Here is a 21635-nt window from a genome sequence, read left to right on the forward strand (position 1 = left end):
GAAAGACTGAGATTTTTGTTTGAAGCTGCTTGTTAAACTTGAGATGCCCGCCTATCTCTCTGGCTGAGCAGCAGGGGGCCTGGTTATACTCAGGAACTCCTCTTGAGTGTTGATTAGGTTTTGTCACCTTGCCATTTGGCTCCCAAATTTTGGTGTTGGAACCTTGCTGCAGGACAGGGGGTGTGTGAATGAAGAGTGATAACTGACTGGCAAATATTATATGTCATACTCCTCACATACAATATATATATATATATATATATATATATATATATATATATAGTAAACTTTTTATTTACCAAGTGCATTTTTTACCAGATTTCAACAAAAATTAAATACATTATTAAATAGATCTGAGATCTGGTGAGGTTGGTAGACGGTACTTATGTGAAAATGTATGTCAGACTGCCCGTATAATCTTGAAAAAAAAAAGAGCATTTTACAAGTCTAGCTACAAAGGAAAGCTTTCGAATAGGACAAATACAGCCATAAATACACCGGCCTCATCAGGTCTCAGAGATAAATGAATGCTTTTAATATTTTTTATGTACAGTACATTACATAATCAGCTTTGTTAGTTTTCCTTTATATACAGTTCAACGGTTATTTTTTTTAGATTTATAAACATCTTCGATAATCAATAATCAATCATCACGAAACAAATATAAAGCACAACTATATGGCTATAACGCAACAAACAAAAATATATTAAAGAGGAAAATAATATATTAAGTGATTTTACAATGATCACTTATTATTCAGTAATAATTTTTGCAGGTTATTCTTACATGTTTAAACAAATATTAATTGCATGTGGCAATATGAGCAGGATCTGTCAGAGACCATTTAATAATCACTCTCATTTTAATTTTTCTTTTTCCTCATACATATAAATGTGAAGGCTGTAGTTTTGCATTGTCATGGTAGGTGCCATATCGCCAAGAATGATACATGGAGGAGCTTCTTGTATGATCCTTATCTGTTATGATATTTTAATTGGTTTGCTTAGTAATGTCCACAATATAAGATCTGAAAAGAAATTGAAATGTTTCATTATTTATGCCAACATGTAATAATCTGTGATTTCTAATTATATTATTGCAACAGTTACATTTAGGAAGTTCAATGTTTATGTTGTTTTATACAAACTGAGCAGATACTCACCCTCCCCGGGATAAGTGCCGGACCCCACCACTGCTCCTGTTCTGCTGTTTTGGCTGCTGCGGTGATATCACATCAACAGTGCTCAGCACTCAAGTCAGTCACTAAGCTCAGAGGCTCATGCACTGAGCTCACTGGTTGTGCCAAGAATGGCAGCGCGCGATGCTGAGCTAAGGCACGGGCACTGAGCTCAGTGACTGTCTAGAGCGATGACGGGAACTAGAGCAGCATGTGCCATCACTGAAAACAGGATGGGTATGGTGTACCACCTAAAATTGTTATTTTAGGTGTTTTACATAGTTTGGTGTCCACTTTCCTGAAAGCAGACAACCCTTTTAACTGCTATGATGTCTCATTCAGAGAGATGGATAAAAGCTATTTATTTGGGTGGGGGGATTAGGAAAGAGAGGCAGCAACAGGATATATGGAACTATACATCAGTACTGAGGAGTATAGATGTGAATCCAACTCTAGGGTGAGGTAAGTCTTGTCAGAAATCTCAGCATGGTTTTTCTGTGTCTGCCTGTGCTTGTTTTCTCCTACCACTGCGCTCTTCATAGAGTATAATATTCCATACAATGTAAGACCTCAGTGTACTGTCATTTGTATTGGCTTGAGCAAAAGTGGTTTGAGCTGGGGGGTTTTCAAAGTAAATGATGAGTTCAGGAGGCAGGTGGGAGAAGTGGCTCATAAGTGGAGAAAAAAAGATTTCTTTAATAATACATATCACAAAATGTATACATGTATATGAAAACTATGTTGAAAGTACAGATTCTATTTACATTTCAATGACAGGAATCACCTTGGATCCTCTGTTCTGTTGTAAAAGTCAAGAAATTCATCATTTAGAGCTGGTTAATAGATATTCCCAGATAATCAAGATCGATGTGCTGGTGAATGAATATGGACTACCACCTCAACTACTCAAAAAAAACAATATCCATCTTCTCAAGATTGTGGAAATGTGTTACTCAACCGCCATGTTTATTTTTATGACAGGAGGAAACATTTTCATTCATGTAAAAACCATAAAGAAGTGAACTTCCTCAATGTCGGAGAGTCATAGTAAGGCAGGTATCATACTAAAATCTTATCAGGTGTAGAATGCAATGTATGTTTCTCATTAAATAGGAGACAGTTTTAGGTTTCACAAGGAACATGATAGTTTGATATTATAAAAATAGGATAACTGTAAATTGTGTTGCTACACATGGCACCAATCATGTTTTTCTTGCCTTTCCAATACATTACTAGACAATCGTTGCTGATTCAATTATTTGAGGTGGATCTTACAAAACTTTTTTTAATTCGCTATTCCCACAACAGACTGCTATTTTTCAGTAAAAAATAAAAAGTTAGCTAGAAGTAAATTAACCATTTAGCTTATTATTATATAAAGATTCAGTACTGTTCTCCCTGTGGCCACAACATCGTACAGGTTTTTATTAAAATTCTGTAAGAACAGCATAAAAGTGAACTTGTCAGGTCCAATATGCACCCAGAACCATGAGCAGTTCTGGCATATTGCTAATCCCTGCCTAACCGTCCCTGTATCTAGTCGCATATATAAAGAGATATTTAGAAATACTTTTTTCTAAAGATCCTTTATGATATGCTAATGAGCGCAGGGACTAGTTGCAAGGACGATTAATCCGCCCTCTTAGCATGTTAGCATGCCCACAGGGGTGTGATAATTTGCTATTTAACACCCATTACCCAGCGTACCTGTGTCCATTGTCACCGCTTCAGACTCCAGCTTTAAGCTCAGTGTGCTTCCCCTGGCACATCCGGTCATGCACACTAGATCGCTCTGAAGCCGGGATGCATACACCCGGCTTCATAGTGTGCATGACCGGAAGTGTCAGGGGAAGCTTATTGAGCCTAAACCCAGCATCTGAGGCGGTGACAGCGGACATAGGTACGCGCGTCACCACTGATGACGCTGGGCAATGGGCGTTGAATAACATGTTAGCACATCCCTGTGGGCGTGCTAACATGCTAAGAGGGTGGACTAGTCAAGGGATATAATGCCCTTACGACTAGTCCCTGCACTCATTATCATATCATAAAGGATCTTTATAAATACTTTTTCTAAAGATCTCGTGGAGAGCAAAAAAAAAAAAAAAAAAAAAAACCACGGTATCGGCCGCACTGCTCAGAAGAAGGTAGTGATAAGATTATTGATGAAGATTTATTAAGGATTAATATGCCACTACGCGTTACGGGGGTACATCCTCCCCCTTCCTCAGGTAGCAATAAAAAGGCAGGATATTGGATCTTATATAAATGAATTGGGAGAAAAAAAAAAAGGTTCAAACCTTTTCCCACAATTAGATTAAATCCCCAACAGGGTGAAATCATTTGATCAATTAAGAACATTTCCCCATACAGGGTACTAGTATACATACATTCATGGTGAGAAACAATTGCATACATAGGTTCATAAAAACTATAGTTCATACTAAAATGTGTATTAAAAATAATGATAAATCAATTTACTGCAGCTATAAAAGAATTGTGTGTTACCAACATAATTATATGTACATATTACCATATTGTCATTATAAAAAGTGCTAACAAGCAAAATGTTGAATAGATAAAAAATGGATTAAAAATATGATTAGTGTAAAAAATGATAGGTATAAAAAATTATTAATATAAATCCCCACTCCCTTCCCATAGGAGTTTGTATGCCTAATGGGAATAAATTATTGGTAAACTGATCAGTAGAAGAATTACGGTAGTTTCCCGTGGGAGAATAAAATTACATAATTTACATAACTAAATGTGAAACACTGGAGATATTGAATGAAATAATTCTCTTTTTTTTTATCATGTATCCCATTTTATTGTATGGTGTGTATATATATATATATATATATATATATATATATATATATGTATGTGTGTATGTGTATGTATGTATGTGTATGTATATTTGTATAGGAGAAAAGAAAGAAAAAAAAAAAAGAGAATTATTTCATTCAATATCTCCAGTGTTTCACATTTAGTTATGTAAGTTATGTAATTTTATTCTCCCACGGGAAACTACCGTAATTCTTCCACTGATCAGTTTACCAATAATTTATTCCCATTAGGCATACAAACTCCTATGGGAAGGGAGTGGGGATATATATTAATAATTTTTTATACCTATCATTTTTTACACTAATCATATTTTTAATCCATTTTTTTTATCTATTCATCATTTTGCTTGTTAGCACTTTTTATAATGACAATATGGTAATATGTACATATAATTATGTTGGTAACACAATTCTTTTATAGCTGCAGTAAATTGATTTATCATTATTTTTAATACACATTTTAGTATGAACTATAGTTTTTATGAACCTATGTATGCAATTGTTTCTCACCATGAATGTATGTATACTAGTACCCTGTATGGGGAAATGTTCTTAATTGATCAAATGATTTCACCCTGTTGGGGATTTAATCTAATTGTGGGAAAAGGTTTGAACCTTTTTTTTTTTTTCTCCCAATTCATGTATATAAGATCCAATATCCTGCCTTTTTATTGCTACCTGAGGAAGGGGGAGGATGTACCCCCGTAACGCGTAGTGGCATATTAATCCTTAATAAATCTTCATCAATAATCTTATCACTACCTTCTTCTGAGCAGCGCGGCCGATACCGTGGTTTTTTTTTTGTTTTTTTTTTGCTCTCCACTAAATTATCTCCCTCTGGGAGCTCATGGGGCTGCTGCAGCCAGATCAGGATCCTGCGATCCATTTCATGTGTATGCAAGGGGCTGGTGAATCACTGCTACCGGGATCACGGGACCATCCGTCTCGGAGGAAGAGCTGCTGTCAGACGCCGGTCTGGCGGCTTCACACTACACGTGGAAGTTCCGATCGTGTGAGCAGATTCCTGCGGGTCATAGAGGATGGGATCCCCGCTGATGAGGAGCGGTGAACCAGGATTCCCCCTTCAGCATCATACAGTGTTGTACCTGCTGTACAACACTATCAGGTGAGTGTGTATCTCACACCACTTAAATCTTGTGCTTTTAAGGTTCCACACAGGAGCGCCCTCTCCTTTTTCATTTCTTTTCTAAAGATCTCTTTATGTATGCTACTACATACAAGGACAGTTAGGCAGGGATTAGCAATATGCACCCAGAACTGCTCATGGTTCTGGGTGCATATTACACCTGACAGATTCCCTTTAACCTCCAACTTGTCCTTTTACTCTTAATAAAATACAGGTCACAAGTGTCTTATCTAACAATATTAAATGAAAAGACAATACACAGTTCTGGGCTGCCCCAACCGAAATGAAGATCATTCATCCAGCAATAAGAAAAAAGCTGTTTTTATGTCACAACGCGTTTTCAGAGCAGGCTCATGTCTTTCTTAAGTGTAAAATCCAACTGTATAATACACATAGGGACAATAGAAATTTAAATAATCTGCAAAGGGCACCAAAAATACCTTAAAAATACCAACAGAGGATTTGAAAAGTGAGAGGTGAAGAGAGGTGAAAGGGAGAGGAAAAGGTTATGAATAATAAGTATTGGTTCGGTAAGAGACATAGTCAAAAAGTAAAAGACGAGTATAGATAAATTCAGTTCAATTATGTAAAATGATGAATGGGTGGTGAAATCAGGATAAAAAAAAAAAATAAAAAGCGAGAAACAAAGGGGGAAACAAAACAGGAAGGAAGTGGGGCTAGAACATTGTTGTAGAAATAAAGGAGAGTTAAAAAAACAGAAACAAAAGAAAACAGGAATAAACTGGTAGAGGCAAAGAACAATTGGGTAATTTTTAGTTAAAATGAAGAAAACTGACAAGGGGGGGGGTGTAGGTAAAGGATAAGGAAAAGAGGTAAAGAATTGTATCTGTGCTAACATCTTGACTCATCTACAGGGCTGCAAGATCAAATCCCAATATGTAGAAGGTGTAAAAATAATAATAATAATAGCAAATACCTTCAATTAGAAATCTAGTATAGTTCTCTTGATTAGCTGTGTCACTTACCTCATGTGCAGGGCATTGCAGCTTAGGTATCTATGGTTACAACCACAAGCTACTAACTAACTATCACTATGAGTAGTCACAACCATGGACACCTAAGTTGCAATGCCCTGCACATGAGGTAAGAGACAAACCGTAGTTAATGAAGAGGATTATACTACATTTATAATTGGACGCATTTGCTAATATTATTATTATACCTACTACATATTGGGATAGGATCTTGGAGATAGGAATACCTTTTTAAGGTTTATCTGAGTCAAACTTAGAGTACCATCAAATCTATGATAATATAAGTTAAATTCAGTAAAAGCTCTGGGGTTTAGGTATTGAAGCAGCCTGACATAAATTGCTTCCAATGTAATTTCATCTCAATAAGCAAAGCTGTTGAGAAAAGGTTAAAAAGAAAAGGCAAAAAAAGAAAAACAACTTAAACACTTGATAAAAACTTATAGAGCATAAAAGCACAAATACTAAAGCCACTAAAAAAAGAGCAAACTAATCCACAAATGTGGAGAAACAATAATGCTGAATCGTGGCCTGTCAGTGGCATAACTTGAAGCTCATGGGCCCAATGAAAAAGGTCCAAAGGAGCCCCACATTACTACAAGTCTCTAATATTATTGGTCTTTTCATATAGGCCACAGGGACTTTTTGGGCCCTTGAGGCTTCAGAGCCAGGTGTGATTACAACCCTATTGTAGTTCCACCCCTGGCCTAAAGGGGGCTTTACACGCTACGACATCGCTAATGCGAACTCGTTGATGTCACGGAATTGGTGAAGCACATCCGGCCGCATTAGCGATGCCGTTGCGTGTGACACCGATGAGCGATTTTGCATCGTTGCAAGGAAGCTCTCCTTACCTGCCTCCCAGCCGCTATGCGGAAGGAAGGAGGTGGGTGGGATGTTACGTCCCACTCAGCTCCGTGCCCTCCGCTGCTATTGGGCGGCCGCTCAGTGACGTCGCTGTGACGCCGCACGGACCGCCCCCTTAGAAAGGAGGCGGTTCGCCGGTCACAGCGACGTCGCCGGGCAGGTATGTGTGACGGGTCTGGGCGATGTTGTGTGGCACGGGCAGCGATTTGCCCGTGTCGCGCAACAGATGGGGGCGGGTACCCACACTAGCGATATCGGGACCGATATCGCAGTGTGTAAAGCCCGCTTTAGTGTTTGGGGGTTAGTAATTCTAAACTATAACTCAATGATCTTTGCACACGGGTAGGAACTAATGCTAGGCGAAAAGAGCATGCCATAATAGATAGCCTCTTAATTCAGGCCGAAATGTGGGGTACACTTATTAAACAATCTCTACCATCTGTTTCTTTTTTTATAACAGTAATCCAATATTCTAGAATATCAGAAAACAACAACTTTCTGGCCTCTTTCCTAAATTATAGAATCAATCTTTAAATCTTTTTTCATTACTGCTGCATAATATTTTATCTAAAAAACTTAACAGACTCAAGGGAAATGAACTGGTCTGGGAAAGGAAATCCTTGAAATCGGTAGGCTATTAATCAGCAAGATCCTCAGTAAAGTTCACTGGAAATATACAACAGCGGCTTAAAACCTCAGCATAACACAATACAGCGGGATTTTTCTCATCTACCAATCACTATGTACTTTCTAACAGGTTGTAATAATAAACCATATTAGTCATAGTTCATTACATTTTCATTATTACGATCTAGAAACCAATCGATATCTGACAGCTTTAAATTAAGAGTAGGCTTATTTTTATATTAGTGCCTAAAATGTATATATTTATATCTTGGATTTCTTTCTGCTCAAAAAAAAATATGTTCCTCCCGCACTGTATCTTATCATGATGAACACAGAGTCAATTGTTAGGTGCCACCTACAGTAGCACTCAACACACAATGAGCGTACCCCGCCAGCAAATATCTACAGCCCTGAGATATAGATGAACAATGTGTGGAAACTCACTGGGTCAGATTCTAATTATCTAATTCTTAGGGGTACTTTGCACACTATGACATCGCAGCTGCAATGTCGGTGGGGTCAAATCGAAAGTGACGCACATCCGGCATTGCTGTCGATATCGTAGTGTGTAAAGCGTTTTTGATACGATTAACGAGCGCAAAAGCGTCGTAATCGTATCATCAGTGTAGTGTCCGACATTTTCATAATTGCGCGGCAGCGACGGTACGATGTTGTTCCTCGTTCCCCTGCGGCAGCACACATTGCTGTGTGAGAAGCCGCAGGAGCGAGGAACATCAGCTTACCTGCGTCACTGCGGCTCACGCCGGCTATGCGGAAGGACAGAGGTGGGCGGGATGTTTACGTCCCGCTCATCTCCGCCCCTCCGCTTCTATTGGCCGCCTGCCGTGTGACGTCACTGTGACACCACACGACCCGCCCCCTTAGGAAGGAGGCGGGTCACCGGCCAGAGCGACGTCGCAGGGCAGGTGAGTGCATGTGAAGCTGCCGTAGCGATAATGTTCGCTACAGCAGCGATCACAAGATATCGCTGCTGCGACGGGGGTGGGGACTATCATGCTCGGCATCGCAAGCATCGGCTTGCGATGTCGTAGTGTGCAAAGTGCCCCTTAGTGTGAACTTAATCAGATGTGTATCAAGGGGGGGTGGCGGGGCATGTTCCCCAGGTGCAGCTGTCAGGGGTACACCGTCAGGCCGCATGATGTGGCAGTCTGAGAGTCTAAATGGTTGCTGTGTTTTGCCACCCTCCATAGTGGGAGCTGGCTCTTCTCTGAGTTCGGTCGACAACCTAACTCTGAGAAATTGCAGTGCACCAGCTCACTGTGATCAATTGTAATCATGTTTTTCAGATGCAAGTATAATTGAAGCCCTAACTGCCGGCACTTTTGGGTCAGGCCAACATCAGCAGCATGATCAGGTCAGCTGATCACACTGCTGACATCACTTGATGGCGCCACAGAGGTGGCAAACATTGCTGGTGGTAATTGCTCCAGAGTAAAGGATGAGGGGAGGAATGTATATATGGCCACAGTATAGTGAGGGGGAATGTATATATGGCCACAGTATGGGGAGAGAGGGTTAGGAAGGGGAATGTATATATGTAGAAAGTATTGGGAGAGAGGGTGGGGAGGGGGAATGTATATGTGGCCACAGTATGGGGAGAGAGGGTTGGGAGGTCTAATGTGTATATGGAGAAAGTATGGGGAGAGATGGTGGGGCCACACTATGGGGAGCGGGGAGGAATGTATATATGGCCACAGTATGGGGAGATATTAGGGAGGGGAAATATATATATATATATATATATATATATATATATATATATATATATATATATATATATTGGCCACAGCATGGGAGAGAGGATGTGGAGGGTGAATGTTTATAAGACCATAGTATGGGAGACAGAGTGAGGAGGGGGAATGTATATATGGAGACACTATGGGGAGAAAGGGTGGGGAAGGGGGATGCATGTAGAGGAGCAAGCAAGGGGGAATGTATACAGGCATAGCATAGGGAGAGAGGGTGAACGGGGAACGTATGCAGACAGTATGGGGAGCGAGAGGGGAGTGTATATGAACACATTTTGGGGAGCAAATGGGGAAAGAAATTTTGAAGACACAGTATGGGGAATTTTAGGACTGTATGTGAGCAAGGGGGTAAATTTGAGGACACATAATGGGCAGCAAGCAGGGAGAATGGGTGCAGACTGTCACGCATGTGACTAACAGGGTTTAACAAAATGCCCACAAACCCCCAGTAGGTGTAACTACACACAGGGTACACATGAATCACAATACAACAGAGGTCCCTGGCACTAGGGAGACTGAGCGTGGTCACCACCTGCACTCACGTGCAGGCCAACAAGATCGCTAGTCTCCCAACAATGATATAGAAACACAACGGTAGGAAAACAGACAGTGGCAATAGACATGCAAAGGGAAAATACTCCAGGCAACTTCAGTGCAGCTGACAGCACATAACATGACAAACTCCTTCCAGAGCAGGCTCCTTCCAAAGAGGACCACATAGAAAGGAGGATTCAGTTTCTATCGCAGGTATCAGCTAATCAGGCACATGATCTTAAAGGGGTGGTTCACCCATTTTTTTTATTTTCTGTATGAGTTCTACTTACCATTATATGCATCTTCTTCATTGGCTTCTGTTTCCATTTCTGACACTGAGCAGCGCTATCCTGCACGCTCAGTGCCTGTCACATGACCCCCTGGAGCTGTGGCCGCCAGTATCCTCTTACGTCCCGGCAAGTTCCGGGCTCTCAAACTTGACGGGTACGTCAGAGGAGGCTGGCACCTCTCAGATTGAGTGACAGGGCTGTGGGCGGTGACTACCGCACGTCACAGCCCAGCATCGAGGGGAGGAGACGGAGGACGTCAGTGTGGAGCCGGCTAAGCGTCCTGCAGATGGTGAGGCACGGGGCGCCAGGGTGGAATACAGGGGGGGTTCTTCAGCTGAAATCCTCCCCTGCACGTAAGTATCTGATCACACTCTCCACCCGCCCGCTCTGCTGCGATGTCAGGAGAGCGGCCGGTGTCGGGCAGTGTGATCATCTGCTCCTCCCAGCAGCACTACAGGATGCAGCAAGACACTGACAGGCATGTCACCGCTGTGCTCTGCCACCTGTCCTGCTGCATGGGACCAACTGTCTGCACTCTGTCACCTGCACCACAAGTCACAGAGTGGAGACAGTTGGTGACAGAGCACCTCTGCCCCCCCCTCTCTTCTTTCCCCCACTCTCTTCTCTCCCCCCACTCTTCTCTCCCCCCACTCTTCTCTCCCCCCACTCTTCTGCCCCCCCTCTTTTCCCTCTCGCTCTCTTTTCCCTCTCGCTCTGTCCACCCCCCTCGCTCTCTTCCCCCCCCTCGCTCTCTTCCCCCCCCTCGCTCTCTTCCCCCCCTCGCTCTCTTCCCCCCCTCGCTCTCTTCCCCCCCTCGCTCTCTTCCCCCCCCTCTCTCTTCCCCCCCTCGCTCTCTTCCCCCCCTCGCTCTCTTCCCCCCCCTCGCTCTCTTCCCCCCCCTCGCTCTCTTCCCCCCCCTCGCTCTCTTCCCCCCCCTCGCTCTCTTCCCCCCCTCGCTCTCTTCCCCCCCCTCGCTCTCTTCCCCCCCCCTCGCTCTCTTCCCCCCCCCCTCGCTCTCTTCCCCCCCTCGCTCTCTCTTCCCCCCCCTCGCTCTCTTCCTCCCCCCCTCGCTGTCTTTTCCTCCCCCCCTCTTTTCCTCCCCCCCTCGCTGTCTTTTCCTCCCCCCTCGCTCTCTTTTCCTCCCCCCCTCGCTCTTTTCCTCCCCTCGCCTCGCTCTCTCCTGGCATGGTCAGTACAGAAATCTCTCCATTGTGGAGGGAGTAATAAACATGGAGTCCCTACTGTGTCTGTGTATTTATTTCTAATAAAGTATTTTTCTCTGTGTGGTGTCTTTTTTTTTTTTATTTAAACCCTTTATTGGAGATTCTTAATGGCCAGGTTAAACTTGGCCTGACATTAAGAATCTCGGGCTTTATACCAGCTGGTAAATCATAGCTGGTATTAACCCCTTATTACCCAGCGTGCCACCTGCCACCAGGGCCACTGGAAGAGTTGGATACAGCGCCAGAAGATGGCGCTTCTATGAAAGCGCCATTTTCTGGGGCGGCTGTGGACTGCAATTCGCAGCGGGGGTCCCAGAAAGTTTGGGCACCCTGCACTGCGGCTTCCAGTCCCCAGCTGCCTAGTTGTACCTGGCTAAACTCCAAAATTTGGCGAAGCCCACGTAATTTGTTTTTTTAATTATTTCATGAAATTCATGAAAAAAAGGGCTCTATATTTTTGGTTCCCAGCCGGGTACAAATAGGCAGCTGGGGGTTGGGGGCAGCCCGTAGCTGCTTGCTGTACCTGGCTAGCATACAAAAATATGGCGAAGCCCACGTCATTTTTTTTTTTAATTTCATGAAATTCATGAAATAAAAAAAAAGGGCTTCCCTATATTTTTAGTTCCCAGCCGGGTACAAATAGGCAGCTGGGGGTTGGGGGCAGCCGTACCTGCCTGCTGTACCTAGCTAGCATACAAAAAATATGGCGAAGCCCACGTAATTTTTTTAAAAACGTTTTCAGGCAAAAACCTTTATAAAAAAAAAAAAATGCTTCCCTGGATTTCTATTGCCAGTGAAAGTAACACCAAGCAGCGGGGGTTAGCAGCCAGTAGCTGCTTGGGTTACCCTTAGCAATAGAAAATGCAGCAGGAGCCCACAAACAATGTGATTTTTTTTATTTTTTTTATTTTTAATGAATTTTTAAAAAAAAAAAAAAATCGACATGGGCTTCGCCCATCGAGCACCAGAGCATTTTACTGCTCATTCATCCCAAGTAATCAGATGACTCCAGTGTCAGCCGATTACTTGTTCTGTGTCCCCCTGCATCCATCGCAGCATGTACGGGCTGTGAGGTCACCTGAGTTCAGTCCAGCACTGGAGTCAGCTGATCTGAACTCAGCTGAACTCCAGCCCGCACACGCTGCGATGGATGCAGGGGGACATAGAACAAGTAAGGTCTAAGCCACACGGCGAGAAAAACAGTGCGAGTGCAGTGCGATAAAACATCGCATTCCACTCGGGCCAATATTAGCCTGTGTGTCAGCACACATGAGCAATTATTTTCTCAGCCCTAATTGGACCGAGAAAACAATTGCAGCATGCTGCAATTGTAATGCAAGACTCTCTCTTTTACCCATTCAAGTGTATGGGGTGAGAGAAAAATCACACTGCACTTGCGGTACATCGGTGGACTACGGAGGAGAGAAGGAGAGAAATCCCTCCCACCCCTCCTCCGTGCTGACCCACCCCTCGAGTGCCGGACCGTCCCCCACAGCTGAGGTCTGCTCGCACAGTCGGACCTCAGTCGTATGGACACACGCATGACACTTAGCTCTGCTGTACTGAGCGTGAGCCGAGTGTAATGCGAGGGGATCGCAGTAATCCCCGTGTGGCCCCAGCCTAATCGTCCGACACTTGAGTCACCTGATCTGAACTCAGCTGAACTCCTGTACACACAGCCTGCACACACAGCCCGCACACGGTAACATGTGATCGGCAGCAGGCAGTGACTGCTGTTAAGGCTACATTCACATGACCGTTCCGTTTTTGCGGGCCGCAAAAAACGGTCCTTTTTTTTCACAGATGCATCCGTGTGGCATCCGTGTGACAGCTGCGTGCCTTCCGTTTTTTTTGCGGACCGCAAAAAATGGAAGCAGCAAGAAAAATAAATAGATCAGTAGATATAGAGATGGATAGATAGATAGATAGATAGATAGATATAGAGATAGAGGGATGAATGAATGAATGGAGGGATGGATAGATAGATAGATAGATAGATAGATAGATAGATAGATAGATAGATAGATGAGAAAGACATATATAATGTCCCACCTCCCTGCATATTCTAAGCTGGCACCCTTTTGTGACTTTCATGTGGCACTAAGGTGCTTAGTCTTGTATTTAGCCAAAAAATAAATAAATAATAAAAAAAGACATGCGGTCCCCCTATCTTTTGTAGCCAGCTAGGGTAAAGCAAACGGCTGCAGCCTGCAAACCACAGCTGGCAGCTTCACCTTGGCTGGTAATCCAAAACAGAGGGCACCCCACGCTGTTATTTTAAATAAATAATTTAAAACAAAAAACACGGGGTCCCCCGAAATTGGATCACCAGACAAGGTAAAGCGGACAGCTGTGGTCTGGTCTTCTCAGACTGGGGAGGTTCACCGTTATTGGACTTTCCCCAGCCTAAAAATAGCAGGCTGCAGACGCCCCAGAAGTAGCGCATCCATTAGATGTGCCAGTCCTGGTGCTTTTCCCAGCTCATCCCGTTGCCCTGGTGTGGTGGCAAACGGGGTAATATATGGGGTTAATACCAGATGTGTAATGTCATCTGGCATCAAGCCCTGGGGTTAGTGATGTCAGGCATGTATCAGATACCCGACATCACCAACCCAGGCAGTAGTAAAAAAAAAAAAAGACAACAAACACATTTTTATTTGGAAAAACACTCCCCAACACATTCCCTCTTTCACCAATTTATTAGAAAGAAAAACAAATCCAGGTCTGGTGTAATACAAGGGGGTCCCACGACGATCCATACCATAATCAATGTCCCAGTCAATGAAGAACAGAATGTTCCCTATTTGCTGGGAGAGCCGTGCAGTGACGTGAGCTAACATCAATAGGTCAGCCCAGGTCACTGCAGGGCATGACGAGTGCTGCTATCAGGAGGTTAGCGAGGTATATTACCTGCGATGATCGCTGAACTCCTGACAGCAGCGCTGTCACCGAGTTCAATGACCGCCGCCTTCACAAACCAAGTATCGCGAGCGGCCCGTGACGTCACCACTAGTCACAGTCTCGGGTCGACAGCGAGAGGTGATGTGACAAGCGGCAAGCATAGAAGGCAGTGACGACCGCTGACGTCAGGAGGGCAGGACTTCATCACCGTAGGTAATAAACTTACTAACCTCCTGACGGTAGCGCTTGTCATCCCCGCGGCTGCTGACACTGCAGTGCGGGCCGCTGCTGACACTGCTGAGCGGGCAGCCGCGGGGCTGGGGCTGGAGCGTGACACTGACTGCACGGGCACCCGACGGAAGTCACACGGAAGTGCTTCCGTGTTGCTTCCGTGAATTTTGCGGACCCATTGACTTGTATTGAGTCACGGTTCGTTATTACGGAACAGAATAGGACATGTTCCATAATAACGGAGCGGACATACGGCATCCGATGTGTTTTATTTTTTTGTAGGATCGGATGCACATGGAAGTGCTACCGTGTACCATCCGATCCTATACAAAAGACATTGAAAAGATGGTCCTGTCTGTGGGGCCGCAAAAAAACAGGAACTGACCAGGACAAACGGAACGGTCATGTGAATGAGCCCACCTGCAGCCATTGCAGCGTGTGCGGGCTGTGAGATCCAGCGCCGGCCGATAAGTTCTGTGTCCCGCTGCAGAAGGATCCGGTAAAATAACGGTTGCATGTGCTGCACATTTAATCCACAGGATCCGGTCATATGCGGTTTGCGGATGATACGGACGACACACAGACTAGGCAAGAGGGAAAAAGAAGCAATCTCATCACCCTGTCACTTTTTTTTCCCCAATTATTTTTTTCACATGTTGCGCCGGCTAATAATCATAATTTCTGTAACACACACACACACACACACTCACACACACACATTATACACACTCACACACACACACACATTATACACACACACACACACACACTTTCCTCCCCTGGCTGTGCAGAGCTGGCAGCTTCGGATGTGATTTCTCTCAGTACATCCACACAGGGAAGAGGCAGGTAGGAGGCTTTGGGTGGAGAGGAGAGCGGGGGTGTTACACACAGTGGGTGTGTTAGATAAGCTAGACACCGCCCTAGAGCCACAAAGAATTCTGGGAACTAAACCCAGGAAGTCAGAAGAGAGATTAACCCCATCAGAGCTGGAGCCAGCAATGAAGATGTGCTGCTAGAGCACAATAAAAGGTAATTTTGCTGAAAAAACATAATAGGTGTGTTGAGGGGCACATATTAGCAAGATTTATCAGAAAAAAAAAAATTAGTTTTGGTAACTGGACAACTTCTTTAAATAGCGAAGGGAAATGAGCTCAAAGAGCTGTACCTAAGATTGAAAACTATAGCCAGTAGCATGGCAGGAAAGGGTGCTTAAGCTGTAGAGCACCACTAGCAAGAAGATGTTATTCAAGTAACAGCAGTGGATCTGCTGTATGATGCAGTATGATGCGGTAGTGATGCGTTTTTTCTGCCAGGAGGTGTAGATTGGGTGCAAGAATAGGGTGTAAAAATTTCAGCCCCAAATTTGCATCCTTTGGCCCAAAAACGCAAAACAAAATGTTTTTTTTTTCTGCCAGGAGGTGCAAATTTGGTGCAGAAATCTGGTGCAGACGACTTCAGCACCAAATGTGTACTTCCTGGAACAAAAACATGGCAAAAACCACAGTGAAAAAAAGCATAAAAAAACCGCAGGTGTAAAATTTTCATCAGCACTGCGGTTTTCTGCCAGGAGATGCAGGTCTCACCTGAGGTGAGCTCACTGACTTTACTGAGGTCACCTGAGGTCAGGTTACCTGCTGTTACAGGTAGATGACCATGAGACTCTCCAGCTGTGACCACAAATAACCTGAGTGACGTCATCGCTCATCACAGCTCAGTCATTGTCTGTCTGCACTCACAGCGAGCAGTCATGTTCTATGGTGCTCACTGTGAGATTCAGATGTACCAGAGCTGAATCGCCGTGGAACCTCGTGTGGATTACTTCGTACCTGCAGCTGTATTTGGGAGTTAATGAAGGGGTGAAAGAGGGTGTTTTTTGTCTTTTATTCCAAATAAAGGATTTTTTGGTGACTGTCATTATTTACTTTGACTTACAGATAAGCGATGTGGGTGTCAGAGATGCCTACCATCATTAATCTGGGGTTTAGTAGCAGTTGTGGGCTGGTATTAATCCCTGCTATTACCCCAATTGCCACCGCACCAGGGCATTCGGGAAGAGGTGGTAAAGCACCGGGCTTGTCGCATCTAACAGATGCGACAATTCTGGGAGACTGGAAACTGATATTTTTATGCTGGGTCTCCCCAGCCTGAGAATACCAGCCCCCAGCTGGCATTATCATGGCTGGATATGAAAATTGGGGGGGGACCGCACGTTGTTTTTTTAAATTATTTATTTACATAATTAAAAAAAAGTTTCATGCGGTTCCTCTATTTTTGATACATAGCCAAGATAAGCGCAGGACTGGGTCGGCAGCCTGTAGCCATAGGCTTTATCTGTGCTGAGTATCAGAATACCGGGGGGGGCCTGCTCCAATTGTTTTATTTATTTATGTTTATACCTCGGTAATGACCCGCATAGAGCGCCTGTCAGTGATTGCAGGCAGACACTGTCACAGGCTGGAGGCACATCTGACTGCAAACAATCACAGATGACAGGATGGCCAGTGTGCGGGAAAGCAGGGAAAACCATGTGTATGTGATGAACCTAATGCACAGCATAGCAAGTGAATGCACGACCTGGAAACAGTGTACTGACATGACATGGAGCCATGTAAGTATGAAGTGCTCACTTCATTCTTATTTTCTTTATTTTTCCTTTAGTTTTTTAATTTCCCCAGTGCTGAATCTGATCAAACCACCCAGAATCCCGGGCCCGGGACTGGCACCTTGGCATCTTTGAAGCCACACGGATCCGGACTTTTACAGTCCGGGTCCGTCCAGCCCAAATAGGGATGCATTTCGGACAAAAGTCCTTATTCTAGGTCAGTGCTCACTGCACTATTCTTCAGAATACAATCAAAACTCTTCAGTACAATGGGCTGCTGATAAGTCTTTGGCTTTGTGATCTTTTTTTGATTCTATGGTGATGAATGTTACACCACATGAAAGCCTTATGTGTCTAATATATGTTTTCAAAATTTTGAGTTTGTTGCTTATGGCAACAGTGTTTTACACACGCGGGAAAACAAAATGGCAGAATCTAATGCGATATTCACAGCAACTGAGAGCAGAGGGGTGATAAAATTCTTGTTTCTGCAAGGAAAGTCCGCAAAGGATATCATGGCGATATGTCGCTGACATTGGGGGATCAATACACTTCATATTCCACAGTTAAGAACTGGGTGGCTAAATTTAAAATGGGCAATTTCAGAGCCAAAGATGAGGAACGTCCTGGACGGCCGAGAGTGGTTGTTGTTCCGGAGATCGTCGATGCGGTGCACAACTGTGACGCCCTGGACTAGCTAGATAGTCACAGATAGCGCCCTGCACAACACCAGTCCTACACAAGGTAACACCAGCCAAACCATAAACCCTAGTCACCTCCCTCAGTGCTTGATGGACACACCAGGCGGTGGAGCCAGTCTGTTGGCCACGCCCACCAAGGAGTTCAGAAGGCCTGAGGCAGGAAGCATTCAGTTCAGTTAGTTCAGTTCAAGTCAGTCTAGTTTTGAGTGTCAGTGAGTGAGTAGTGAAGGAGACTGACAGGTGCCGGGGTTGGAGCCCTGGTACCTTGGCTAGGAGGCATACGGTGGCCTTAGCCTGCAGGAGCCGGGAAGACGGCTCGGTGGAACCATGGTGGACCAGGACAGGGTAGTGGCCCACCGGTACCGACCCGGGGAACCGACTGGAAACCGGAGCACACAGGGGGGTACTCAGATCTTGAAACGAGGTCCAGAATCCATTGGACTGAGTTAATTCACTGATTGCGGTCTGGACTATAGGTCCTTTCCCACCCAAGTCCTGACTGAAGACAACAGCCCACCGAGGGGGATAGAAAGCCACCACACAGGCAGAGAGATCCCACAGGCCAGCATCTGCGGGCAAATGGGCTCCTCCGACATATACACAGCCGGGGAGCGGACTCCCATCGCTGAAGCACAGGCAGTCTACACATATACTACACAGTGCCGGAGAAAGGCAAAGACCACCGAACCGGGTGGGGGACCAGACGCACCCGGCTGCGGGCACCGACCACCATCAACTTTGGTTACCAGAGACTTGTGTGTGTCACTAACAGTGAGTACAACAGTGCCATCCGGCCGCGCACCGCCCTGCACCGCCCAGCTACTCTCCCCAACAGGATCGGGGCCATCATCCCTGTCCACGGAGGGGTTAACATCTTGCTGCATCAACATCTCCCCCGGGTGCCCTCTAACTGCAGCGGTGGTGTCTACACTTTCACCACATCCTGTGGGTAGCGTCACGAACTCAAACACGGCTACGTCCGTACACCTACCTACCACCCCCCTAAGTAGCGCCAGCACCCTTTCAGAGCAAAGTGACCCCGGTTCCGGAGGCGCTCGAGCCACCTACCTTCGAGCCCGGATCCGAGCGGCTCGGCTGCAGCCGAGCGCGGGGTGGTACACAACCTCATACTGGTGAATCAATGAATTTCAGCTAAAACAATAGCAGACATCATGAGGATTTCCTGTGAACGTGTTTGAGTCATTATCCATAAACATTGGGACATGAGGAAGCTATTTGCAAAGTGGGTCCCCAAATGTTTAACAACAGATCAGAGAAGCATGCAAGTGAAAACTTCCCGGTCTATTTGTCCGCGTTTCCAGACTGATAAAAACTTCCTGGATCGACTGGTCACTATGGATGAGACCTGGATTTATTTGTATGACCCTGAAAACAAGGAGCAGTCAAAAGAGTGGAGGTACAGTGGTTCTCCTCGTCGAAAAGTTCAGGATGCAAAAATTAGCCACCAAGGTGAAGGCGTCTGTCTTCTGGGATAAGGTGGGCATGCTGCTAGTCGACTACCTTCTAAAGGGTTCCACCATCAATGCAAGGTGTGACATTGAACTTTTGGACCAATTGAAGGCAGCTCTGAAGGTCAAAAGACACGGCAAGCTGTCCAAAGGAATCTTGTTCCTGCAAGACAACACCTCCGCTCACACTGCACAAGCGACTACGGCAAAATTGGCAGAGCTGGGCTTCCAGCTGGTTGACCACCCACATTATTCACTAGATCTAGATTCCTGCAACTATCATCTGTTTCCAAACCTGAAGAAACACCCCAAAGGTACCAAATTTCACACCATTTCTCATGCCATGGCTGCTATGGATGCCTGGTTTGAGGAACAACCAAAATCTTTATTTTTACTAGGCTTACAGAACTTGGAATACTGATGTAAGAAGTGTGTTAACATCAGTGGAGAGTATGTGGAATAAATGTAAAGTTTCATCATCGTATCTCGTTTCTTTCTGGGTAAAGCCAAAGACTTATCAGCAGCCCCTCGTATAACTTATAAAAGATAAAATAATAAATATTCTTTGACAATTTCAAAAACAAGAAACTCCTGCAAGAATCCAAAAGAGGTTTTCTGGGCTCAAGACAAATTTCTGCAGATAACCAAATTATGACAGTGTGCAATGTGCACACTTTCAAGAGTTCCCTCTATTCCAAGTCATGTGACTGCAAGCATGTTATGGTCATGTGCTAACTAGATTCTCATCCGCTTTCTCACAGTTGTTGAAAGAATCAGATCAATATCTAGATGGTACATGATTGCATTTATGCAAATGCTATACTTGGGCTGAAAACAGATAGCAAACCTGACTGTATGAAAAAAATGCACACTGTCACGATTTGGCAATTGGCAATCACATAGAGTGACTGCAAACATTTCTCTTGAGCCTGGAAAACCCCTTTAACAGACCATTTTACTGCAGGCTCAACTGATTTTTCTGTAAAACTACATGGTGGTCTACTAAAAACTGCAAAGATTAAATGAGTAAGTCATTTGCGGTCATGAGTATTTAGTTTCCCAGCAAATGATAAATAAAAATTAGCTTCTCATGTTTAAGATTAAGATACACTTACCTTTTTTTACGACTTGGCCAGAGAATAATCATTCTTATTTCCACATTTCCTGTGTTTGGTTATGAAAATAATTGCTATAATCAGAAAAACCACAAAGGCAGGAACTGCTGCAATGTACCAGGCAAAAGAGGAGGCTGTAAAAATGTAGAAAATAACACACTTATTAACATGTACCACAACATAAATGAAACAGATAATATCAGACAGTCACAATATTTGTAATATAAATAAATGCAAAAAGTAAATCAGTAAATGGAAAATATGGACAAAATATAAGAGTGACAGGAGCTATAGAGTGGTTCAAAGGTTTGTCCAGGCATAGGTATTTGAAGACCTATCTACAGGATAGGCCATTAAAAGCAGATCGGTGGTGGTCCGCCACACAGTGTCCCTACTCATCACCAGCTGACTTTTGCTCTGTAAAGACAGCTCTACTCAAAGTGTAGTGACTGCTACTGGTCTTTTTTTAGGTACTATACTAGAGTTTTTATTCAAAAGGACAGGAGATGCGCCCCAGTAGCCAGAAATATCTGGCCACTACACCTAGAATTGAGCTGCACTCAGCAGCTCCGTTCAAAGTGTTTACATACGGTTTTCACTGGAGTAAAAGTCAACTGATGGGTGTGGACGCTAGGTGTTGGACTCCCACATATCCTGTAAATAGGTGTTATCATGTACCTCAATCATTCACGGGTAACAGAAAAGGTAAAGCCTACAACAGTCCCTGTACAGACTAGAAAATGCCTAGCCGCACAACTAAAAAAAAACACTTTGGACTTGGCTCCCTAAAAGGCCATCAAAGGGTTTCTCATACCTCCTAAAGAACCAGAGGGGAAGTCACTACGCACAGCTAACAAGGAGAGTGGAAGAGTGCAGAGGTATACAGGAACCCAAAGCGAGGAAACTTAAAACACTTGCACAAAGAGAAAAAGCAGAATGATAAATTAAACAAAAATAACCTCTCATCAACCTAACTGAGAAAAGTGGAAAGGTGTTGGGAAGTCACACAAAGGAACACACAGCAGAAATGCAAATTGTGTCTGCTTAGCAGGGAAAATCCCTTGGCTGAAAGGCTGGAAATCCTTTGCAATAATCCACCTAAAAGTATCCCCACCCAGACTGTGATAGGACAAACCATA

The 21635-nt window shown here is 44.2% G+C and overlaps 1 protein-coding gene across 2 annotated transcripts in view; it reads right to left on the reverse strand.

Annotated features, from left to right (window-relative positions):
• Positions 1–271: 271 nt before the first annotated feature.
• LOC142290308 (interleukin-1 receptor type 2-like) overlaps positions 272–21635 on the reverse strand; it is a 73363-nt gene continuing 51999 nt past the window's right edge. For both annotated transcript variants that reach the window (XM_075334267.1, XM_075334268.1), the window contains exons 9-10: positions 20497–20630; positions 272–1029 (exon numbers count right to left, since the gene is read on the reverse strand). In XM_075334267.1, the coding sequence (XP_075190382.1) occupies positions 20503–20630 (128 nt within the window). In that variant the 3' untranslated portion in view covers positions 272–1029; positions 20497–20502. The remainder of the gene's footprint in view (positions 1030–20496; positions 20631–21635) is intronic.

This window comes from Anomaloglossus baeobatrachus, chromosome 2 (assembly GCF_048569485.1).
Source record: "Anomaloglossus baeobatrachus isolate aAnoBae1 chromosome 2, aAnoBae1.hap1, whole genome shotgun sequence".
Taxonomy (NCBI): domain Eukaryota; kingdom Metazoa; phylum Chordata; class Amphibia; order Anura; family Aromobatidae; genus Anomaloglossus; species Anomaloglossus baeobatrachus.